Source organism: Heptranchias perlo, chromosome 37 (assembly GCF_035084215.1).
Source record: "Heptranchias perlo isolate sHepPer1 chromosome 37, sHepPer1.hap1, whole genome shotgun sequence".
In the NCBI taxonomy this organism is placed as follows: domain Eukaryota; kingdom Metazoa; phylum Chordata; class Chondrichthyes; order Hexanchiformes; family Hexanchidae; genus Heptranchias; species Heptranchias perlo.
The window spans coordinates 9,459,876-9,477,017 of record NC_090361.1 but is presented as its reverse complement, the minus strand read 5'-3'; the positions used below and the strand labels follow the sequence as shown (position 1 = coordinate 9,477,017).

Here is a 17,142-nt window from a genome sequence, read left to right as displayed (position 1 = left end):
CTCTCTTTACTATATATTTGCTTACTTAGTACTAACTAACCACACAACTTAGAATCCATCAAGCTTTGCAAAAACCCTTCAAAAATCCTTTATTAAAACTAATAAAAGTATGAAAGTTGCTAGCACAGCACATACACTGCAACCATAGCCACACAGACATGCCCATGAGATAACTGTCCATATGAGACAATAGAGCCTTGTAGTTCCAAGCCTGGGACCCAGACAGGGGCATCAGATAACAGACCTAGAAGTTGCCAAAGGTGGCCTTGAGAGGAACACTACAGGATGAGATGAGGGGCCAGTCCCGTGGGAATGGTGGTAAAAGGTGATTGGTCAACCCAAGGTGTATGGCGTTAGCTGGGGGGGGGGGGGCTACTCCATCAACCCCTGTCCATCAAAGAAAGAGATAAGGAGTAGGCCGACTCTTCTTCCTTTGTTCTGAAAGATGCTCGACTCCCAATTGGCCACCCCACCTTTTGGCAACACCTTTGTCAGTAATAGCCCCTGACACCACCTCCAAAAGTGGCATAAAAGGAGCACCCTTGCCGGCGTAAGGTTGTAGAGACTTAGCAGGAGTAACGTAAATACGGCTGACTTTGGAGGCCCACCAAACAGCTATTTGACGAACGATCCGGATCGACAGAAGACTGAGGACAAGGAGTCCAACAGGTCAACCCTGGCCAGGACAAAGGACGAGTGAGATGTCTAACAGGCGTGGCTCCAGGCGGAGCAAGACTGAGGACAGGGAGTCCAACAGGTCACTCCTTGGCGGGGATAAAGAGATGTGAGAATCGAAGTGGATGAGGGACCCCAGGCGGCGTGGAAAGCGCATTCTTCTGGACTCGAGGCGGACGTAACTCTACCCAGTGCGGAACGGGCGATATGATCTCTTGCTCTGTGCTGTAAACTACTGCCCCAACACTACTTGCGTTGGTTCTTGTGTGAAATCTAATAAAGTACCTTTTTACCAAATTGGGGTGTCACGTCAATTAACAAGCAACAGGGAATAAATAAAAAATCCCTACAAGAGTCTGCCCTGTCCTGCCAAATGTCCTATTGCCTATCTGAAGAGTGGCACACATCAGTGTCTGGAAGCAAGTCCTCTCAGTCAGAGAATGGTGTATGAAATGGGAAGGACCTAGCGAGGGGTGAAAACATGAAACTGTATAGAATTATTACATAGAATCTACTGCACAGAAACAGGTCATTCGGCCCAACAGGTCTATGTCCATGTCTATGCTCCTCCCACCCCACTTTATCTAACCCTAGCAATTATATACCAGTAACTCTCACTGCGTTTATGTACTTATTTTATGCTTCATAAAAATGCTTACAGACACAATTCATCGCAACATTGAGTCTCCTCCCTCGTACCTGAAAGCTGACACAGCCCACCGGCAAGTACCGGCAGTCTTCCAGCATGTTGAGGTATTCTGCCACTAATGCCGCAGAGTGGACCAGGCACTGTGCCGCCTCAGCATGGTTAGTCCGTTCCGAGTGCTTCCCTGCCATATTCTGCAGCCACGTCAGCCGCAAATCCGGTGACGTCTGGTAACCTTTGGCGATTCTATTAGGTCAGGGCACAGTGTTAGTCCAAAGCAGACATGCTTGGTCTGCATTTCTACACTCTTGTAATTCTTGGAACAAGTGTCCATAAAGTGACAGAAACACGTGCTTACCTGTACATCAGATCCATCAACATTTCCGGATCCTCCTGGTGCTCCTTCATCTTCACTGTGTCTGTGAGGATCATGTGCAGGTTAAAAACCAGGTCTTGTACCTGAACAGGAAGGAAATAGCACATCCAATCACAACTACATTATACACAATTTCCAGAAACCAATAATAAGGGAAAGGAGTACATTTGTTCAAAGTGTTTCTCACTCGCTTCCATTTAAAAATATATGTATTCACTTAAATATGCCTCATATTTCTCTTCTAGAGACCCATCTGGCTGGGTCTCCTCACCTCCAGGTACTTGGCCGGCAGCTCAGATTAGCTGCCAAAGCTGTGGCCCCTACTGCAAGGAACACATTTTGCACACTCCATTTCTGGGCCACACAGGGCTCCTTCCAGTCAGTGATATATGGGAGCAACCTGGAGATTAAGATGCCCCAACATGTCAGATCTCTGTTCAGATAAGAAAAATGAAGTTTAAAAAAGTCACGGCATATTTTACAAGGATATATTCAACTTTATAAGGATACCCAAAACCATTGTGGGAGCACCATCACCACAAGGACAGCAGCACTTCAAGAACACCCACCACCTTCTATATCACCACCACTACTTCTATAGCATTATATTATCTTTAAGCAACAAAACATGTGAAATGCTGAACGGTGTTGCTAAATCAGAAGAGCATTAGTTGGAGGATGTTGCGCTCAAACAGTAGAGTGCACTGGCCAGACTGCACCTTGGGTACTGTGTCCAGTTTTTGCCATTGAGACACAAGGGAAACCATGAAGCCTGGAGGTGGCACAGAGAGCCATGAGGCTGACCTCCAGTGTCAGAGATTTAAGTGAGGAGGAAAAACTGGACAAACCTCAGCTTTGAAACAGGTCCATAAGATACTGAACAGTTTAGAAAAGGTGAATCCAGAGCTCCACCTCAAGATGAACTGAGAGAGGAGGGCAAGAGGACGTAGGTTCAAACGAGACTGACTCAAGTTGAAAACTGATATCAGGAAGTTCTTCACAGAAAGAGTAATTGACATGTGGGATGTACTTCTACTTGGGCCAAAAACTCCTGAATCTCTGGTGAGGTGGGGGAACTCCAGCTCGCTCTCTCTCTCTCTCTCTCTCTCTCTCTCGATGGATAAACTAAGATGGGTTGATACCCCTTCCTTCTTCATATTTATTTTGTGATCGATTTGGGAACTTTGTAAAAGTTAGGGTGAAATATAATTTTGTTTTGGTCCTTAATGAGCATTTCCTCAGATTGGCAGGAGAGATATTGAGCAGTCCCTACTGACCCTCAGGCCATTCCTGGTAACTTCTACACACAGTGACTCGATTTTTGAGGACCATATTATAGAAGAAAGTGTTCTACCTGCTCGGGAAAGGTGGTCTCTCGCAGTTCAAGGTCCTCCTCTGCATACGTCAGAATGGTCTTCAGTGAGCGACGAAGGTATTCCTCGTTAAAGTTTTGCGAGGTCCCCACCAGTGAGGACAGTGACATTGTGACCTGCATTTTCACTCGGGCAAAGTTCTAAAGGAAGACAAAATGCTTGGTTCAGTTTCATCAAACTTGAGGTTAAAGTATTAAGCGTGTGAGGCAAACTCCCAGTAAACATTATGCTAAAGCCCGTGTACATACAATCAACAGGAGTGGATTATCAAGGTTAGTTTCTTCTGTTAGCACTACAATTCTGGGATGATTTTTTTCTGTTCTTACCAGAACAATGGTCTCTGTTGTAGAATAAAGGTCATTTAGACCTGTACAGTGTCCCCACCGGCAGCCTCTGTGTAACAGAACAGGGTAACAATGAACCGTCAGTGGAGACAGTGATGTGACCACTGAGCTGCAGGAGTTGAGCTCACTCTAGGATACGGGCTTTTACCCTGTGTTACTGCTTCCTCTCCAGGCCAACAAGATTACAAGATTCAAACTAAACCCCCCCTCCCCCCCTGCTGACTTAGAACGACAGGAATTAATGTGTGTTTAACGAGTCCAGATTTTGTGGTCAGTGCAAGTTCTTTCATCAATTCACCCGTAAACAGAACAATTTGGATTGGCCAGCGTGAAAACGTACTGCATCAACTGGCCACTCAATCTCCCATACATCATCAATCGACCCACTCAAAGAACGATTCATCAGCAACTTGGCCACTCAATACACGATTTATAGCCAGCATACCCAGTGAACACCCCACTGACACCTCACCCGAATCATTCATTGTCACTTCAGCCACTCAATCCACGATGCATCACCAGCTTGGCCACACATTGCATCATACATTGCCACCTCGGCCACTCAGCGCACCATTCAGTTGAAGTATTTTACATGTAAGTATTACTTTGGAATCTCGCGCTTATTGGAAACTTGACAATGTGCACAGCGAGCAAGCAGAAGAGTGGTTTTGGATTGTACAGGTATGGTTTCCTTTAGAAATGAATGTGATAAATATCCGCTATAGAGTGTTACAGGTATAATAAAGCAAATTATTTGGTAATCTTGCAGTATGTATCCTTCAACGTGATCAGTCTCGCACATTAACACTTGCAGTCAGACCCTCAAGTTAAGATAAGGGATGTCAGTGCTGCAGAAATTTTCACATGCTGTGTCAGTGCCATCCGGTCAGGGGCAGCATTTATGTAGTGCCTCAGGCATCCCAAAGTGCTTTTGAAGTGTAATCACTGTTGTAACGTAGGGAAACTCAGCAGTCAATTTGCGCACTGCAAGGTTCCCACAAATAGGAGTGAGATACTGACTAGATGATCTGTTTTAGTGATGTTGATTGAGGGATGAATATTGAGCCAGGACACCTGGTAGAACTCCCCTGCTCTTCTTCAAGATAGCACCATGGGATCTTTTACGTCCACCTGAGAGGGCAGACGGGGCCTCAGTTAGACGTCTCATTTAAAGACGGTACCTCCGACAGTGCAGCATTCCCTCAGTACTGCATTGAAGTGTCAGCCTAGAGTAAATGCTCAAGTCTCTGGGCTGGGACTTGAACCCACAACTTGCTGACTTAAAGGCAAGTGTGCTACCATTGAGCCATGGCTGACACCTCAACACTGTCACAACAGTGTGAACTAATCCCAGCCATATCAGTGCACTCCTTGCTATGCCAGGGATGCATTTTTGCTATTTCACACATCAGCCCATCCTTTTGGCCTGTCTAAGAAAACGCCAATTTAATGCCAGTTAAGGCCAGTTTTGTGCTTTGGGCCGATGTCAACTGGGAATTGAGTGAGGGGACCACAAGTCATTTTACATGAAGACAGAGGCAAATTTCATTCAATAAGTCTGGTTGGACATGAACCCAGGTCCCAGACATGAAGGAACAGTATATTAACCCCACCGTACCACCCAGATTACTGGCCTTATAATCAGTGCCTGCTGTCCAATATTCCATATGTAAAAGAGACAAGGTGTACTTACATTGCCAATCTCAAAGTTCTGCCTCATCAGGAGGTAGAGTGAGGCGCTGGCGTGGGCTCGGATGGTCCCCACACTGCTACTGCAGTGCCGCAGAAGTCTTAAACACAGATCGGCGCAAAGCTCAGTGTCCTCCTCAAATAGCATTTCGGGAAACTGCACAAACATATTCAAAAGACCAATCAACCAGCAGAGTAAAGGGATCAGCACACCACCTTCTGACACAGGACTAAGCTGCAGCTAACTACAGAGTGTTAACGCAGGAGTGGGGGAAACAACTGAGCAGAGCAAACTTCAGTGAAAAAAATGTAATTGATTTGTGCCTGTTTAAAGATATTTCAAATGAGGAAGAATTTGTTTTTATTGAAGAAACCAAAAATTCAGGATTATACACCAACAGCTTACAGCACATTACAGAATACGCACTATATTACGTAGTGCATTGTGCTTACGGATACATAGAATGAAGACCTTGCATAGCTTTGCACATTTGAGTGACAGTACTCGTTGGCAGGGCCAGAGTCCGACTTTGGCCTACAGGAGCTGATGGCAGAAAAGTGCTGGGGCAACTAAACACTTGTACACAAGACTAACAAACATGGGTCATGCTGCTTACCTTGAAGACCAGTGCCCGCTGGGTGGCAAAGCAGTGCTGCAGGAAAAGGGCACTCTGGTTACAGGCCATGCCATGTAGAATAACCTTCAGCACTCCACTCAACACACTCTCTTTAGACTCCGACACCATAACTGTCTGCACAAAGGAAAACAATACAACCAACATGAGAGACACTCTTCACAGCTTCAAGCACTCCTGAATTACGAATTGGATCCGTTTCCAGCCAGGAGCAACTAAACTCGATTATTTCATTTATGTATTTACAGTCACAGCTGTTTCGATGTAATTCATTTGTTTGCTATCTGCCCTAATCTTATCTCTTCATTTCATTTTCTCCAGCCTAACCCACTCGTACTTATTCAATGCTTCCAATTTATTTACTTCATTCTTGTCCATGTCTTGTCCGAATTCTTTCCTTCCACCTTTCCAGACTCTGACCACTGGCCCCAACCTCCAACACATCACATTAAGAGCCAAACCATTCAGCTCCGTAATCTATGCCACAGCAGATTCACTGAACACAACAATCCATTCTGTCTTGGATGCTACACTGCTTCTGTTCTCCAACTCATCCTGACAATGCCACTGGAATCTTTCCCAATCTAATTTTTAAAAAAAATCAATTCTAACAATCCTTAGTGGTTTTAGGCTGGGTGGCCTTATGAGATGAAGGTTGTTTTCTGCTTTTCTGCTCTCGTGTAACCTAAGCATCTCAGATTCTTATCTCTGCACTGTCAGGAGCTAATCATGCTGGAACTACTGCTTGCAGTGGTGTACACTCAGCTAACAGCTCAAACACAATAGGCCTTGCTACTTTACCTGTACAATGATTTCAAGTATGTCCAAAACCACAAGGTTAGCTTCAGTAACCAGATTCCCATCCACCAGCGCATCATGTTCCATTTCAGCCTTTGTCCTGAGGGGAGGGAGACAGATAGAGAGAAGTATCAGCCTGTGTCTTAACAGCCTGGCCTAGATGGACACATCAAGCAGTCAGTCAATAGGAACATGGAAACAGGAAAAAACCATTTGGTCCATCAAGCCTACACCAGCATTCCGTTAGCTACAATAGCTCTTTACAATCGTGATTCCTTGCCCTTTCTCCAAATCCCTTAATATCTGTACTTCCAAAGTAAGTATCTATCTCCCTTTTAAACACCCTAACTGACTTTGCATTTGTGGGCAAGGAAAAGCAGGGGGACGGGGGGGGGACGGGGGGGGGGGAGCAGGGGAGGAAGCAGCAGAGGCAGCTGAATGGATAGTCTCAGTCTTCATGACAAAGAAATCCATTAGCTCCTTGCACTTGTTGTTGGAGGCGAGAGTGGAGGCAGTTGGCAATAAAGAAAAAAAGCCAGGGTTATTTTTGCTTTTAGAGATGATCCTGGAGCAGTGGGAGGTTTTGGCAGAGCAGCGTGAGGTTTGATAGCGCCCACAACTAAATCAGTTGTGCGCCAGATATGTTCAAGTCTGCACATATTGAACTTCAGGAAACAAAGATGGGGTCCATACCAGGGGAACAACCAGATGGGAGAGACTGCAGGTTTTGCTGGGGACAGGGGCATCAAAGGTGGAGATGAGGGAGCAGTTGAGCAAGTCTGCAGATGGCTGCAGAGGAATTCTGGTGAATGGAGGGCCAAAGGCTAGGCAGGGAGTCAGAAAGCACAGTGAGCTTGAATTATATTATGTGCTCGTTCTGGATTCCCCAACTAGGGGGAAGTATCATTCCCTATTTACTCTGTTAATTTCCTTCGTTATTTAAACACCTCAATCAGATTATCCTCAACCTCCTCTCCAAGGACAATAATCCAAGTTTACCCATTATCTCATCAAAACTCAAGCTCTTCATCCCAGGTATCACCTTAGACTTTCCCCAAGACCAGTATATCCTTCCAAAGGTGGAGTGTTCAAACTGAACACAGTATTCTAGAAGCAGTCTAACCAGAGCTCTGTATAACTACGGTAGCACTTTCTTGCTTTTATTTGCAACCCAATACTATCCTGATTAAAATTGGAATTAGTACCTATCAGGTGGGCTCTCTGTAGAGGGCCACACCTGAATTAGTAGTTCAGTACTAGTATTATTTAGAAGCATAAAGGGGGAGGTTAGGGGAACGTTTTGCACAGAAAGGATTACCACAAGTGCTTAATGAAGCAGTCATCACAATAGTTACGAGGGAATTAGATTAATACTTGAAAAGGTAGAATATTAAAGGAAGTGGGTAAAAGGGATTCGTGAGACTGGGAATTGCCAAGCTGGACTGAATGGCCTCTTCCTGCGCTGAAATCTCAGAGATTATGCAGGGGTGCAATTGAACCAATAATTGAGGTGGGTGTGGAGGGAGGGGGTGGGATATGCAATATTCCTGCTCAGTAGAAACAGCCACCTACTTGTCAACCTTATCAGCATTCTGCCTCCAGTGGGTGATGTTCTTTCTCCAACGAACGTTTTCTTGGCTTCCATATGGGCTCCTCTCTACAATAGATTGGAGAGCATTAGATTTTCATCAACTGCCTGCAGGTTGCTCTCTATACTCAATCAAAAACAGAACAGATTCACCTAAAAGACACTCTTAAATGGGTTAGTCCACCTGAACCACATAATGGTTACAACGATGATTGAGATAGCTCCAGTTTGTAACAGGAGGCTTTGAACAGAATGTACCAACCAGTCATTGCCTTGTGATTTACTTCCCCCAAATTCCACCCATTCTCCAGTATGGAACTGTTCAAACAGTCTCAAAATATTGGGCCACAGAATGTCTTTAGCAACTTTCTGCCTTTTTTGAGCTGTTCAGATACCATAGAACGGACACCAGAAGCTGCAGTTTGATAACATGCTGACACAATCGTAGGTACTGATGTTCCACCATTAAACGTCACAATCTCCTGTACAAACTGCACATCATATTTACAGATTGCCCCATAGATTCGAGGGAGGTGGCAGCACAGCACTAACATCTGCTGTTACCTGCCATTTGAATCCAATAAAGGCTCTGTGAATAAAGAGATGGAAGGATGCACTTCTGGTTTCATCTCGTCAAACTCAATGAACTGGGATTGAGTGAGCGTGCATTGATCTGCATGTGACACAGAAGTACAACCAATTTCTCCTCCCTCCCTCCCTCCAATGGCTTGGCTGGTTAAGGCATTGAGTAGCTGAGCAATTCAGAACCAGTAGGCCCTAGGTTTGATGCCCTGATCTCAGCTTGTGGTGATGCAATTAGCCTTGATGCTTTTTTAAAATTCGTTCATGGGATGTGGACGTCGCTGACAAGGCCAGCATTTATTGCCCATCTCTAATTGCCCTTGAGAAAGTGGTGGTGAGCCGCCTTCTTGAACTGCTGCAGTCCGTGTGGTGAAGGTTCTCCCACAGTGCTGTTAAGTAGGGAGTTGCAGGATTTTGACCCAGCGACAATAAACAGCAATATATTTCCAAGTCAGGATGGTGTGTGACTTGGAGGGGGACATGAAGGTGGTGGTATTCCCAAGCACCTGCTGCACTTGTCCTTCTAGGTGGTAGAGCTCGTGGGTTTGGGAGGTGCTGTCGAAGAAGCCTTGACGAGTTGCTGCAGTGCATCCTGTGGATGGTACACACTGCAGCCACAGTGCGCCGGTGAAGGGAATTAATGTTTAGGGTGGTGGATGGAGTGCCAATCAAACGGGTTGCTTTGTCCTGGATGGTGTCGAGCTTCTTCAGTGTTGTTGGAGCTGCACTCATCCAGGCAAGTGGAGAGTATTCCATCACACTCCTGACTTGTGCCTTGTAATTGGTGGAAAGGCTTTGGGGAGTCAGGAGGTGAGTCACTCGCCACAGAATACCCAGCCTCTGACCTGCTCTTGTAGCCACAGTATTTATGTGGCAGGTCCAGTTAAGTTTCTGGTCAATGGTGACCCCCAGGATGCTGATGGTGGGGGATTCTGCGATGGTAATGCCGTTGAACGTCATGGGGAGGTGGTTAGACACTCTCTTGTTGGAGATGGTCATTGCCTGGCACTTATCTAGCATGAATGTTACTTGCCACTTATCAGCCCAGCCTGGATGTTGTCCAGGTCTTGCTGCGTGCGGGCATCGACTGCTTCATTATCTGAGGGGTTGCGAATGGAACTGAACACTGTGCAATCATCAGCGAACTTCCCCATTTCTGACCTTATGATGGAGGGAAGGTCATTGATGAAGCAGCTGAAGATAGGTGGGCCTAGGACACTGCCCTGAGGAACTCCTGCAGCAATGTCCTGGGGCTGATTGGCCTCCAACAACCACTACCATCTTCCTTTGTGCTAGGTGTGACTCCAGCCACTGGAGAGTTTTCCCCTTGATTCCCATTGACTTCAATTTTACTAGGGCTCCATGGTGCCACACTCGGTCAAATGCCGCCTTGATGTCAAGGGCAGTCAATCTCACCTCACCTCTGGAATTCAGCTCTTTTGTCCATGTTTGGACCAAGGCTGTAATGAGGTCTGGAGCCAAGTGGTCCTGGCGGAACCCAAACTGAGCATCGGTGAGCAGGTTATTGGTGAGTAAGTGCCGCTTCAGCAACACCTTCCATCACTTTGCTGATGATTGAGAGTAGACTGATAGGGCGGTAATTGGCCGGATTGGATTTGTCCTGCTTTTTGTGGACAGGACATACCTGGGCAATTTTCCACATTGTCGGGTAGATGTCAGTGTTGTAGCTGTATTGGAACAGTTTGGCTAGTTCTGGAGCACAAGTCTTCAGCACTACAGTCGGGATGTTGTTGGGGCCCATAGCCTTTGTTGTATCTAGTGCACTCAGCCGTTTCTTGCTATCACGTGGAGTGAATCGAATTGGCTGAAGACTGGCTTCTGTGATGGTGGGGATATCGGGAGGAGGCTGAGATGGATCATCCACTTGGCACTTCTGGCTGAAGATGGTTGCAAAAGCCTCAGCCTTGTCTTTTGCACTCACTCATTGCAGTATAAAGTGGATAAATGTGAAGTTATCCACTTCGGAAGGAAAAATAGAAAGGCAGAGTATTATTTAAATGGTGATAGATTGGGGAATGTTGATATACAAAAGGGACCTGGGTGTCCTTGTACACCAGTCACTGAAAGCAAATATGCAGGTGAAGCAAGCAGTTAGGAAGGCAAATGGTATGTTGGCCTTCATTACAAGAGGATTTGAGTATAGGAGCAAGGATGTCTTACTGCAGTTACACAGGGCCTTGGTGAGACCACACCTGGAGTATTGTGTGCAGTTCTGGTCTCCTTACCCAAGAAAGGATATACTTGCCATGGAGGGAGTGCAGCAAAGTTTCACCAGACTGATTCCTGGGATGGCAGGACTGTCGTATGAGGAGAGATTGGGTCGACTCGGCCTGTATTCACTTGAGTTTAGAAGAATGAGAGGTAATCTCATTGAAACATATAAAATTCTGACAGGGCTAGACAGTCTGGATGCAGGGAGGATGTTTCCCCTGGCTGGGGGGGGTCCAGAACGAGGGGTCACAGTCTCAGGATACGGGGTAGGGCATTTAGGACTGAGATGAGGAGAAATTTCTTCACTCAGAGGGTGGTGAACTTGTGGAATTCTCTACCACAGAAAGCTGTGGAGGCCAAGTCACTGAATATATTTAAAAAGGAGCTAGATAGATTTCTAGACACAAAGGGCATGGGGAAAGAGCGGGAATATGGTATTGAGATAGAGGATCAGCCATGATCATATTGAATGGCAGAACAGGCTCAAAGGGCCGAATGGCCTACTACTTTCTATGTTTCTATTGAGGATGGCAGAATCCAGCTACAGAAGGGAGAATTGGTCAGAATGCTTGATGACTATCCAGTGACCTTTTCTAGAAGTGGATGGATGCAGGTGTCGGGTGAGGACACTCACTGTCCAAGCTCATACATGAAAAATAGCCACTTGAGCGTGGTGCAGGAGGACGACCATTGCCTGCGGTATTATACTGCAGCAGGAGTTAGGACCCTCGCGATTGAAGGAGGTAGAAAATTGGTCTGAAGTCCCCCCTCTAACAAAACAATGTACAGGCACAGATTCTCTAGCTTCGTCCATGTGTGACAGATTAATGAGCAAATGCTAGAAATGCAGATCAATGGGAGAGAGTTCAACAGAGCCTCGCGTACCTCGACTGCGCCGCACCATCTCTTGCCGAGCTCCAATAGTCCCGAGAATGGCCTCTTCCAGTCGTGCTTTCATATCCTGGGATTTCTTAAATGTCAGGCTGTTAATCCGCTCAAAAGCTTTCTTACCCTGAAACCACCAACAAATCAGACACCACATGAAACCCTTTGAATAGCCAAGCAGAGATTCCCTTAGCTTTTGTGGTAACTTGTCTTAATCTTGCCTCATTTCATTTGGAGAAACGCTGGAGCACTTTCTGCAACAAGGGACTAACTCTGACAATGGACGAGGAGCCTAGCTCTCTTACCATATCACCCCATCAGCACCCTGATAGTGAGCCACTCTACCAGAAAACAGCACCGTCTCTGAATGCCGTTAGACAGACACAATTCACTGCAAAGCTCACAGCAGAGTGGTTGCTCAGTGTCTGCAAGATCTTCAATTCTGTTTTTAGATCCTCAAGTGGATTTTAAGACCACACATTTAAACATCTGTGTGTTGTTCAGAAAACAGAGCCAAATGCTAATAGAATGACAAACACACATCTCATGCCAGATCTACCTGGCAGGTTTCTCCACACCATAGGCTAAAGGGGATCACTAAAATCTCAATGACTCACTGACTTTATTAAGAAATCGAGGTTAAAAAGTCAAATCCTGTAGTACAGGACACACCAAGGGTGAAAACAGTGAAGTGATGGGGAGGCAAAATAGGAAGTGATGATCAGTTAATAATGCCAAGCTTGGGGCTTTTAACAATTTTTAGAGGAAACAAAGACCAAAGGATCTGGTACAAGATCCACAAGAATTTCTGATCCTCAAGATAACCTGTGGATCACCATTTCAATCAAGATCTTTTACAATATTAAGGCTCTGACAGAAGGGACTGGCAGCATTTCACAATGTACATCGCGGCAACTTTACTAGCCATTTCACTTGTGTGGAGGTTCATCCAAGGCTGTACAGTTCCTGACTCAAACACATATAGTCCACATATCACTGCTATCTTTGGCTCTTTCACAAACCTCTCAGAGACACTTGAGCAGGTGTGTGAATGATTGGAGTTTAGGTACGGTCAGGATGCAGTTATATGAATAAGCCTCTGGCACCAGTAAGTGAAAGTAAAGTTTAAAAATATTAAGCTCCTTAGATCTTGTGGTAAATGAGTCTCATTTTTGCTAATTTCTATTTGGATAAGCTACAACATTTATCTTTTAGATTGATGGGGGCCTCAGAGAATCACAGTTTAATAGGACAATACCAGTGAAAAAATGTCAGGCATTTAAAAGAAGTCAAGGATTCCAAACAGAGTACTGACTGCTGATGGTGATTACAGCGGAACAGCCCTTATCCTGGTTATTTAACATGAAACTCTTTTTGTTAGAGTTTGGTTTCTTGTTTTCTTCCAATAGCAAGCATGTTCACGATGCTTCGTCCTAATCGCACTTTTTGTCAAATTTTGTCTGATCATGCTCCTGTGAAGTGCCTTGGGGCCTTTTCTAATATGTCAAAGGCGGTATATAAATGCAAGTTGTTGTTTGCCAACCTGTCACACAGCAGAAGAACTGCTATGTCACTGATTCAGGGGAACAGAGCAAATACAAGAATGCACCTTACTTAACGGACTGCATATCAGACCGTGACAAAACAAACAGCGGGCCCATGCAATCAATACTGAAAATGAACTATACCCACAGACACCCTCTCACACATCACAGGCTCCATATCCTTACCGCTGTGTGCTTACCTTGTATTCAAAGCAGGATATGCAGAGGTACAGTAAGTCTAGCAGTCGGTTTAGCTGGAACACTGACAGGTCTGTGAACCACTTCTGCAGGATCTCCTCGTCTGCATTCTTCAGGACCCAGAGGAAACAGATGAGAAGGATGCGACTTGACTCGGCTGACAGGGTGGCATACTGCCGGCCGGGCTACAAAGGCAGAGAGGTTGCATTACAACTCACCCAGCTTCACTTATATTACATCCAAGAATTCAGGAGCAATGTCCACAGTTGGGCAATAAGATGGTACAGACTGTTTTCAGACGCAGTCACTTAACACACCTGAGGTCGGGGAGTCTGGCTGAAATAGAAAACTTTTTCACTTCAAAAAATAACTTGCCACCCCCCGCCCCCGCACAAGCAAAAATCAGCTAGCACCAACTCCTATTATATATGGCTCTGGTAAGGTAATATTCAGGGGTGGGATGGTATGGTAGCATAGCAGGTTGGTGCCATGATGTGGAGCAGTAGGACAAGGTTTTTACTGTTACAATGCCCTGTATGGAGGGTTTCCAATCTCACCTGCTGTCAAGAGAAGGGAGGGGTAAGGAACAATATAAATATGGATGAGGAAGGGCACTCGGTATCTGATTTACCAAGGGGTTACTCAGCCCTGGGTTTCTCTGCCTTTATAAATGCTTTCAAAGCTTTACCTTCATGAAATTAAATGATGAAAACAAATATACATAAATAAGCATCCACTGGAACAAGCTCATTCAGCAGCTCCACAGTCGCTGTTTGGTATCCTACCATGACAGGAAGCTGGAATGGGGAGCTTCTGTTTGGATGGGGCACAGGCGATCCTGCTATTGCCATGGCGATTGTCTGACTGATCATGCTGCTGTTCTCGGTGTCCACTTCATCCATCATTGAAGCAGTGAGGCGCCCCTTCTGGTTGCCGTTTTCTGTTGGGGAGGGGAAGCAGCGAGTAATTGTTTACAGCTTTGTGAAGAGTTAATTCTTCCAGTGACCAGAGTTCACTCTCTCATCATGTTCTGCATACACCAGCATTTTCTTGCTGGGGACACGACCTGGATGGACAGCTATCTACCGCTCCTGCTGTCTGCTACCCCAGACCACTGCTCACAAGAATGCCGATCATCACCTCCACCCTTTTATCATTCATTTTAACCTCTTGTCTTTTCCTCTCTCCCCTCCACCCCTGCTTTTCTTCCATTAATTTTGTTTGAAGGTCTGAAATCCCTTTATTTTCTCACCAATCCTCCCAGTGATGCCCCGAATGGTGTTAACTGCTCCCAGATCTGTCCGAAGGCTGCTCTTGAATCCCTCCATAGCCTCGCCCCTCCCTGTCTCTGTAACCTCCTCCAGCCCTACAACCCTCTGAGATCTCTGCGTTCCTCCAATTCTGGCCTCTTGCTCATCCCCGATTTTCATCACTCCATCATTGGCGGCCGTGCCTTCAGCTGCCTAGGCCCTAAGCTCTGGAATTCCCTCCCTAAATTTCTCCTCCTCTCCCTCCTTCTTTAAGATGTTCCTTTAAACCTACCTCTTTGACCAAGCCTGTCCTAATATCTCCTCATGTAGCTCGGTGTCAAATTTTGTTTGATAACTCTCCTGTGAAGCACCTTGGGGCATCTTACTCCATTAAAGGCACGATATAAATGCAAGTGGTTGTTGCTCTGAGCTTTTTGTGAGGAAGTGCCTCACCTGCACTGAGCAGTGTGGGAGATCAAATCCCCACATTACTGTGTGCCTCAACATTCTGCTCCTCGACCTACAGTTAACCTTGGTCATTACTGATGTTTCAAAACAGCAAAAATCCTGTTATTTTCATTCCTACCTGTGAAATCGTACAGCTGTGGCAGGGTGTCCATGACGATGCCAATCAGTGGTAGATACAGCTTTGCAACGTGGGCTTTCACCTCGCAATCTGTGTATCGAGGGTCTGCATCGTGACTACACATCAGGTTGTGGATTGCGCCAATCGCCTTTTTATGCAGAAAGAACAAGCTGGAAAAGAAAAAGTGCACGCACACAGGGTCAGCAACACTGCCCAACCGACCCACAGCCTGGAACAGGTAGCCTGCTAATGCTCTGCCAGTGCTGTCACTAATGATGGGCGTGTGTCATTTTTGTATTGTGTTCACTTGAACCATGAAAAATATCCAGTAGTAAAAATACTTGCAATTACACAGCACTTTATCACACTGTTCTACAGGCAAACATGGCAACCATTTTGTGTCAGCAGTATCCCACAAACAAAGACGAATGTCCACTTTAATCTGTATGAAGTTACCTGGTTCAGGTGTGCAGCAGTAAGCCACAACATTCCATGTCCCCGGGCATCACTGCCCATTATAATTGGCACACTGATACCCACTCCTTCAGTTACAGATTCTTTCTGTAGTACTCAATGGCAGTTTTGTGAGTAGTACATCTGTCCATTCAGAACAGTAACATCATTACATTTAGCAATTATGAAAACCTTACATTTATATGCTACTTTATTATATCTCTCTGGATGTCCCAAAGTGGGTCATGTGTAAGGAATTGCTTAGATGTGCAGTCTCCGTTAAATGGGAAAACAGCAGCAGTCATTTTGCATGTGGCAAGATCCCATAAACAGCAATGAGATGACTGTCTAGTTGATGTGTTTTTGAAAACAAAGCCAGCCATAGGATAAGTTTTAAGCATACAGTGATTAGACTTGTATGTAAAGTGCACTGGGACATCTCAAGAGATGTGAGAAGGTGCTGTCTGAATGGAAGTTCATTACTTGTGAAAATTGCTAAATCAGCACAGTACAGGGACTGAACCTGGCAATTGGAAAAGAAAACCCTGAGCTGCCCTGGTGGCTTGGTATCCTACCATACTGTACTGTACTGTCATCCACTCAGCCTCTAGAGCAGTCTTTTCATCTCCACCTTCCCTGAAGGCTTGGACTTGTTGATGGGTTTTGGTTATACAAGCACCAGGTACCCTCCAATATCTTGTTCAACTGGTTATAGCTTGATATGAGCTTTGAGAGAGGTATCAACCATGGGAGCCATCACAGCCAAGCCCAATTCTGTCCTCAGCCAATGTCTTACACTGCGGTTGCTGGTTAGTGAATTGGGAACCAGATCCTGGGCCTATTTTCCAGTCTCCACCTGGGACACTGATGCCAACTGAGAGCACGTAACAGCACACACCAGGGGTCGAAAAGAGACACCAGTGTTAGCTTGTTTCTCCACATAATTAACATTGCTATCACTCTGTTTGGTAATCAAGAATGAGGTGCTTTTACCCTTCAACGTCAGGTTCCAGGATCAAGGCCAGTTCAGTCAACAGTAACCCCACCAGAAAGTGCTGTTGTCGAAAAGGCACTGACATCTCAAACATGTTGGCTATCTTCTGATCCTGAATGAGCGTGGAAAAGCCTGAACTCTGCAGAATCAAGAACAATCCGTGTCAGCAGCAATTCAAATACAGTTCACAAAACATGTCCTCACAGGACAATTTTACTCTCACTCTTTTATACAAAAGTTTTTGTCCCCTCTTTAGCACCATTCCAAGAATTGTTACCGTTAGCAATTTTGGAA

The 17,142-nt window shown here is 45.5% G+C and overlaps 1 protein-coding gene across 7 annotated transcripts in view; it reads right to left on the bottom strand.

The window, feature by feature from the left end:
• LOC137304480 (dedicator of cytokinesis protein 7-like) overlaps positions 1-17,142 on the bottom strand; it is a 139,273-nt gene that overhangs the window by 32,608 nt on the left and 89,523 nt on the right. For 6 of the 7 annotated variants that reach the window (XM_067973087.1, XM_067973088.1, XM_067973089.1 and 3 more), the window contains 12 exons: positions 16,848-16,987; positions 15,402-15,571; positions 14,351-14,505; positions 13,568-13,750; positions 11,824-11,950; positions 8,109-8,193; positions 6,540-6,636; positions 5,721-5,855; positions 5,108-5,260; positions 3,052-3,210; positions 1,680-1,780; positions 1,375-1,567 (listed from right to left, as the gene is read on the bottom strand). In XM_067973087.1, coding sequence (XP_067829188.1) covers positions 1,375-1,567; positions 1,680-1,780; positions 3,052-3,210; positions 5,108-5,260; positions 5,721-5,855; positions 6,540-6,636; positions 8,109-8,193; positions 11,824-11,950; positions 13,568-13,750; positions 14,351-14,505; positions 15,402-15,571; positions 16,848-16,987 — 1,698 coding nt within the window. Of the gene's footprint in view, positions 1-1,374; positions 1,568-1,679; positions 1,781-3,051; positions 3,211-5,107; positions 5,261-5,720; positions 5,856-6,539; positions 6,637-8,108; positions 8,194-10,621; positions 10,687-11,823; positions 11,951-13,567; positions 13,751-14,350; positions 14,506-15,401; positions 15,572-16,847; positions 16,988-17,142 lie in introns of those variants that run through there. The other variant, XM_067973092.1, reaches the window with a different exon arrangement.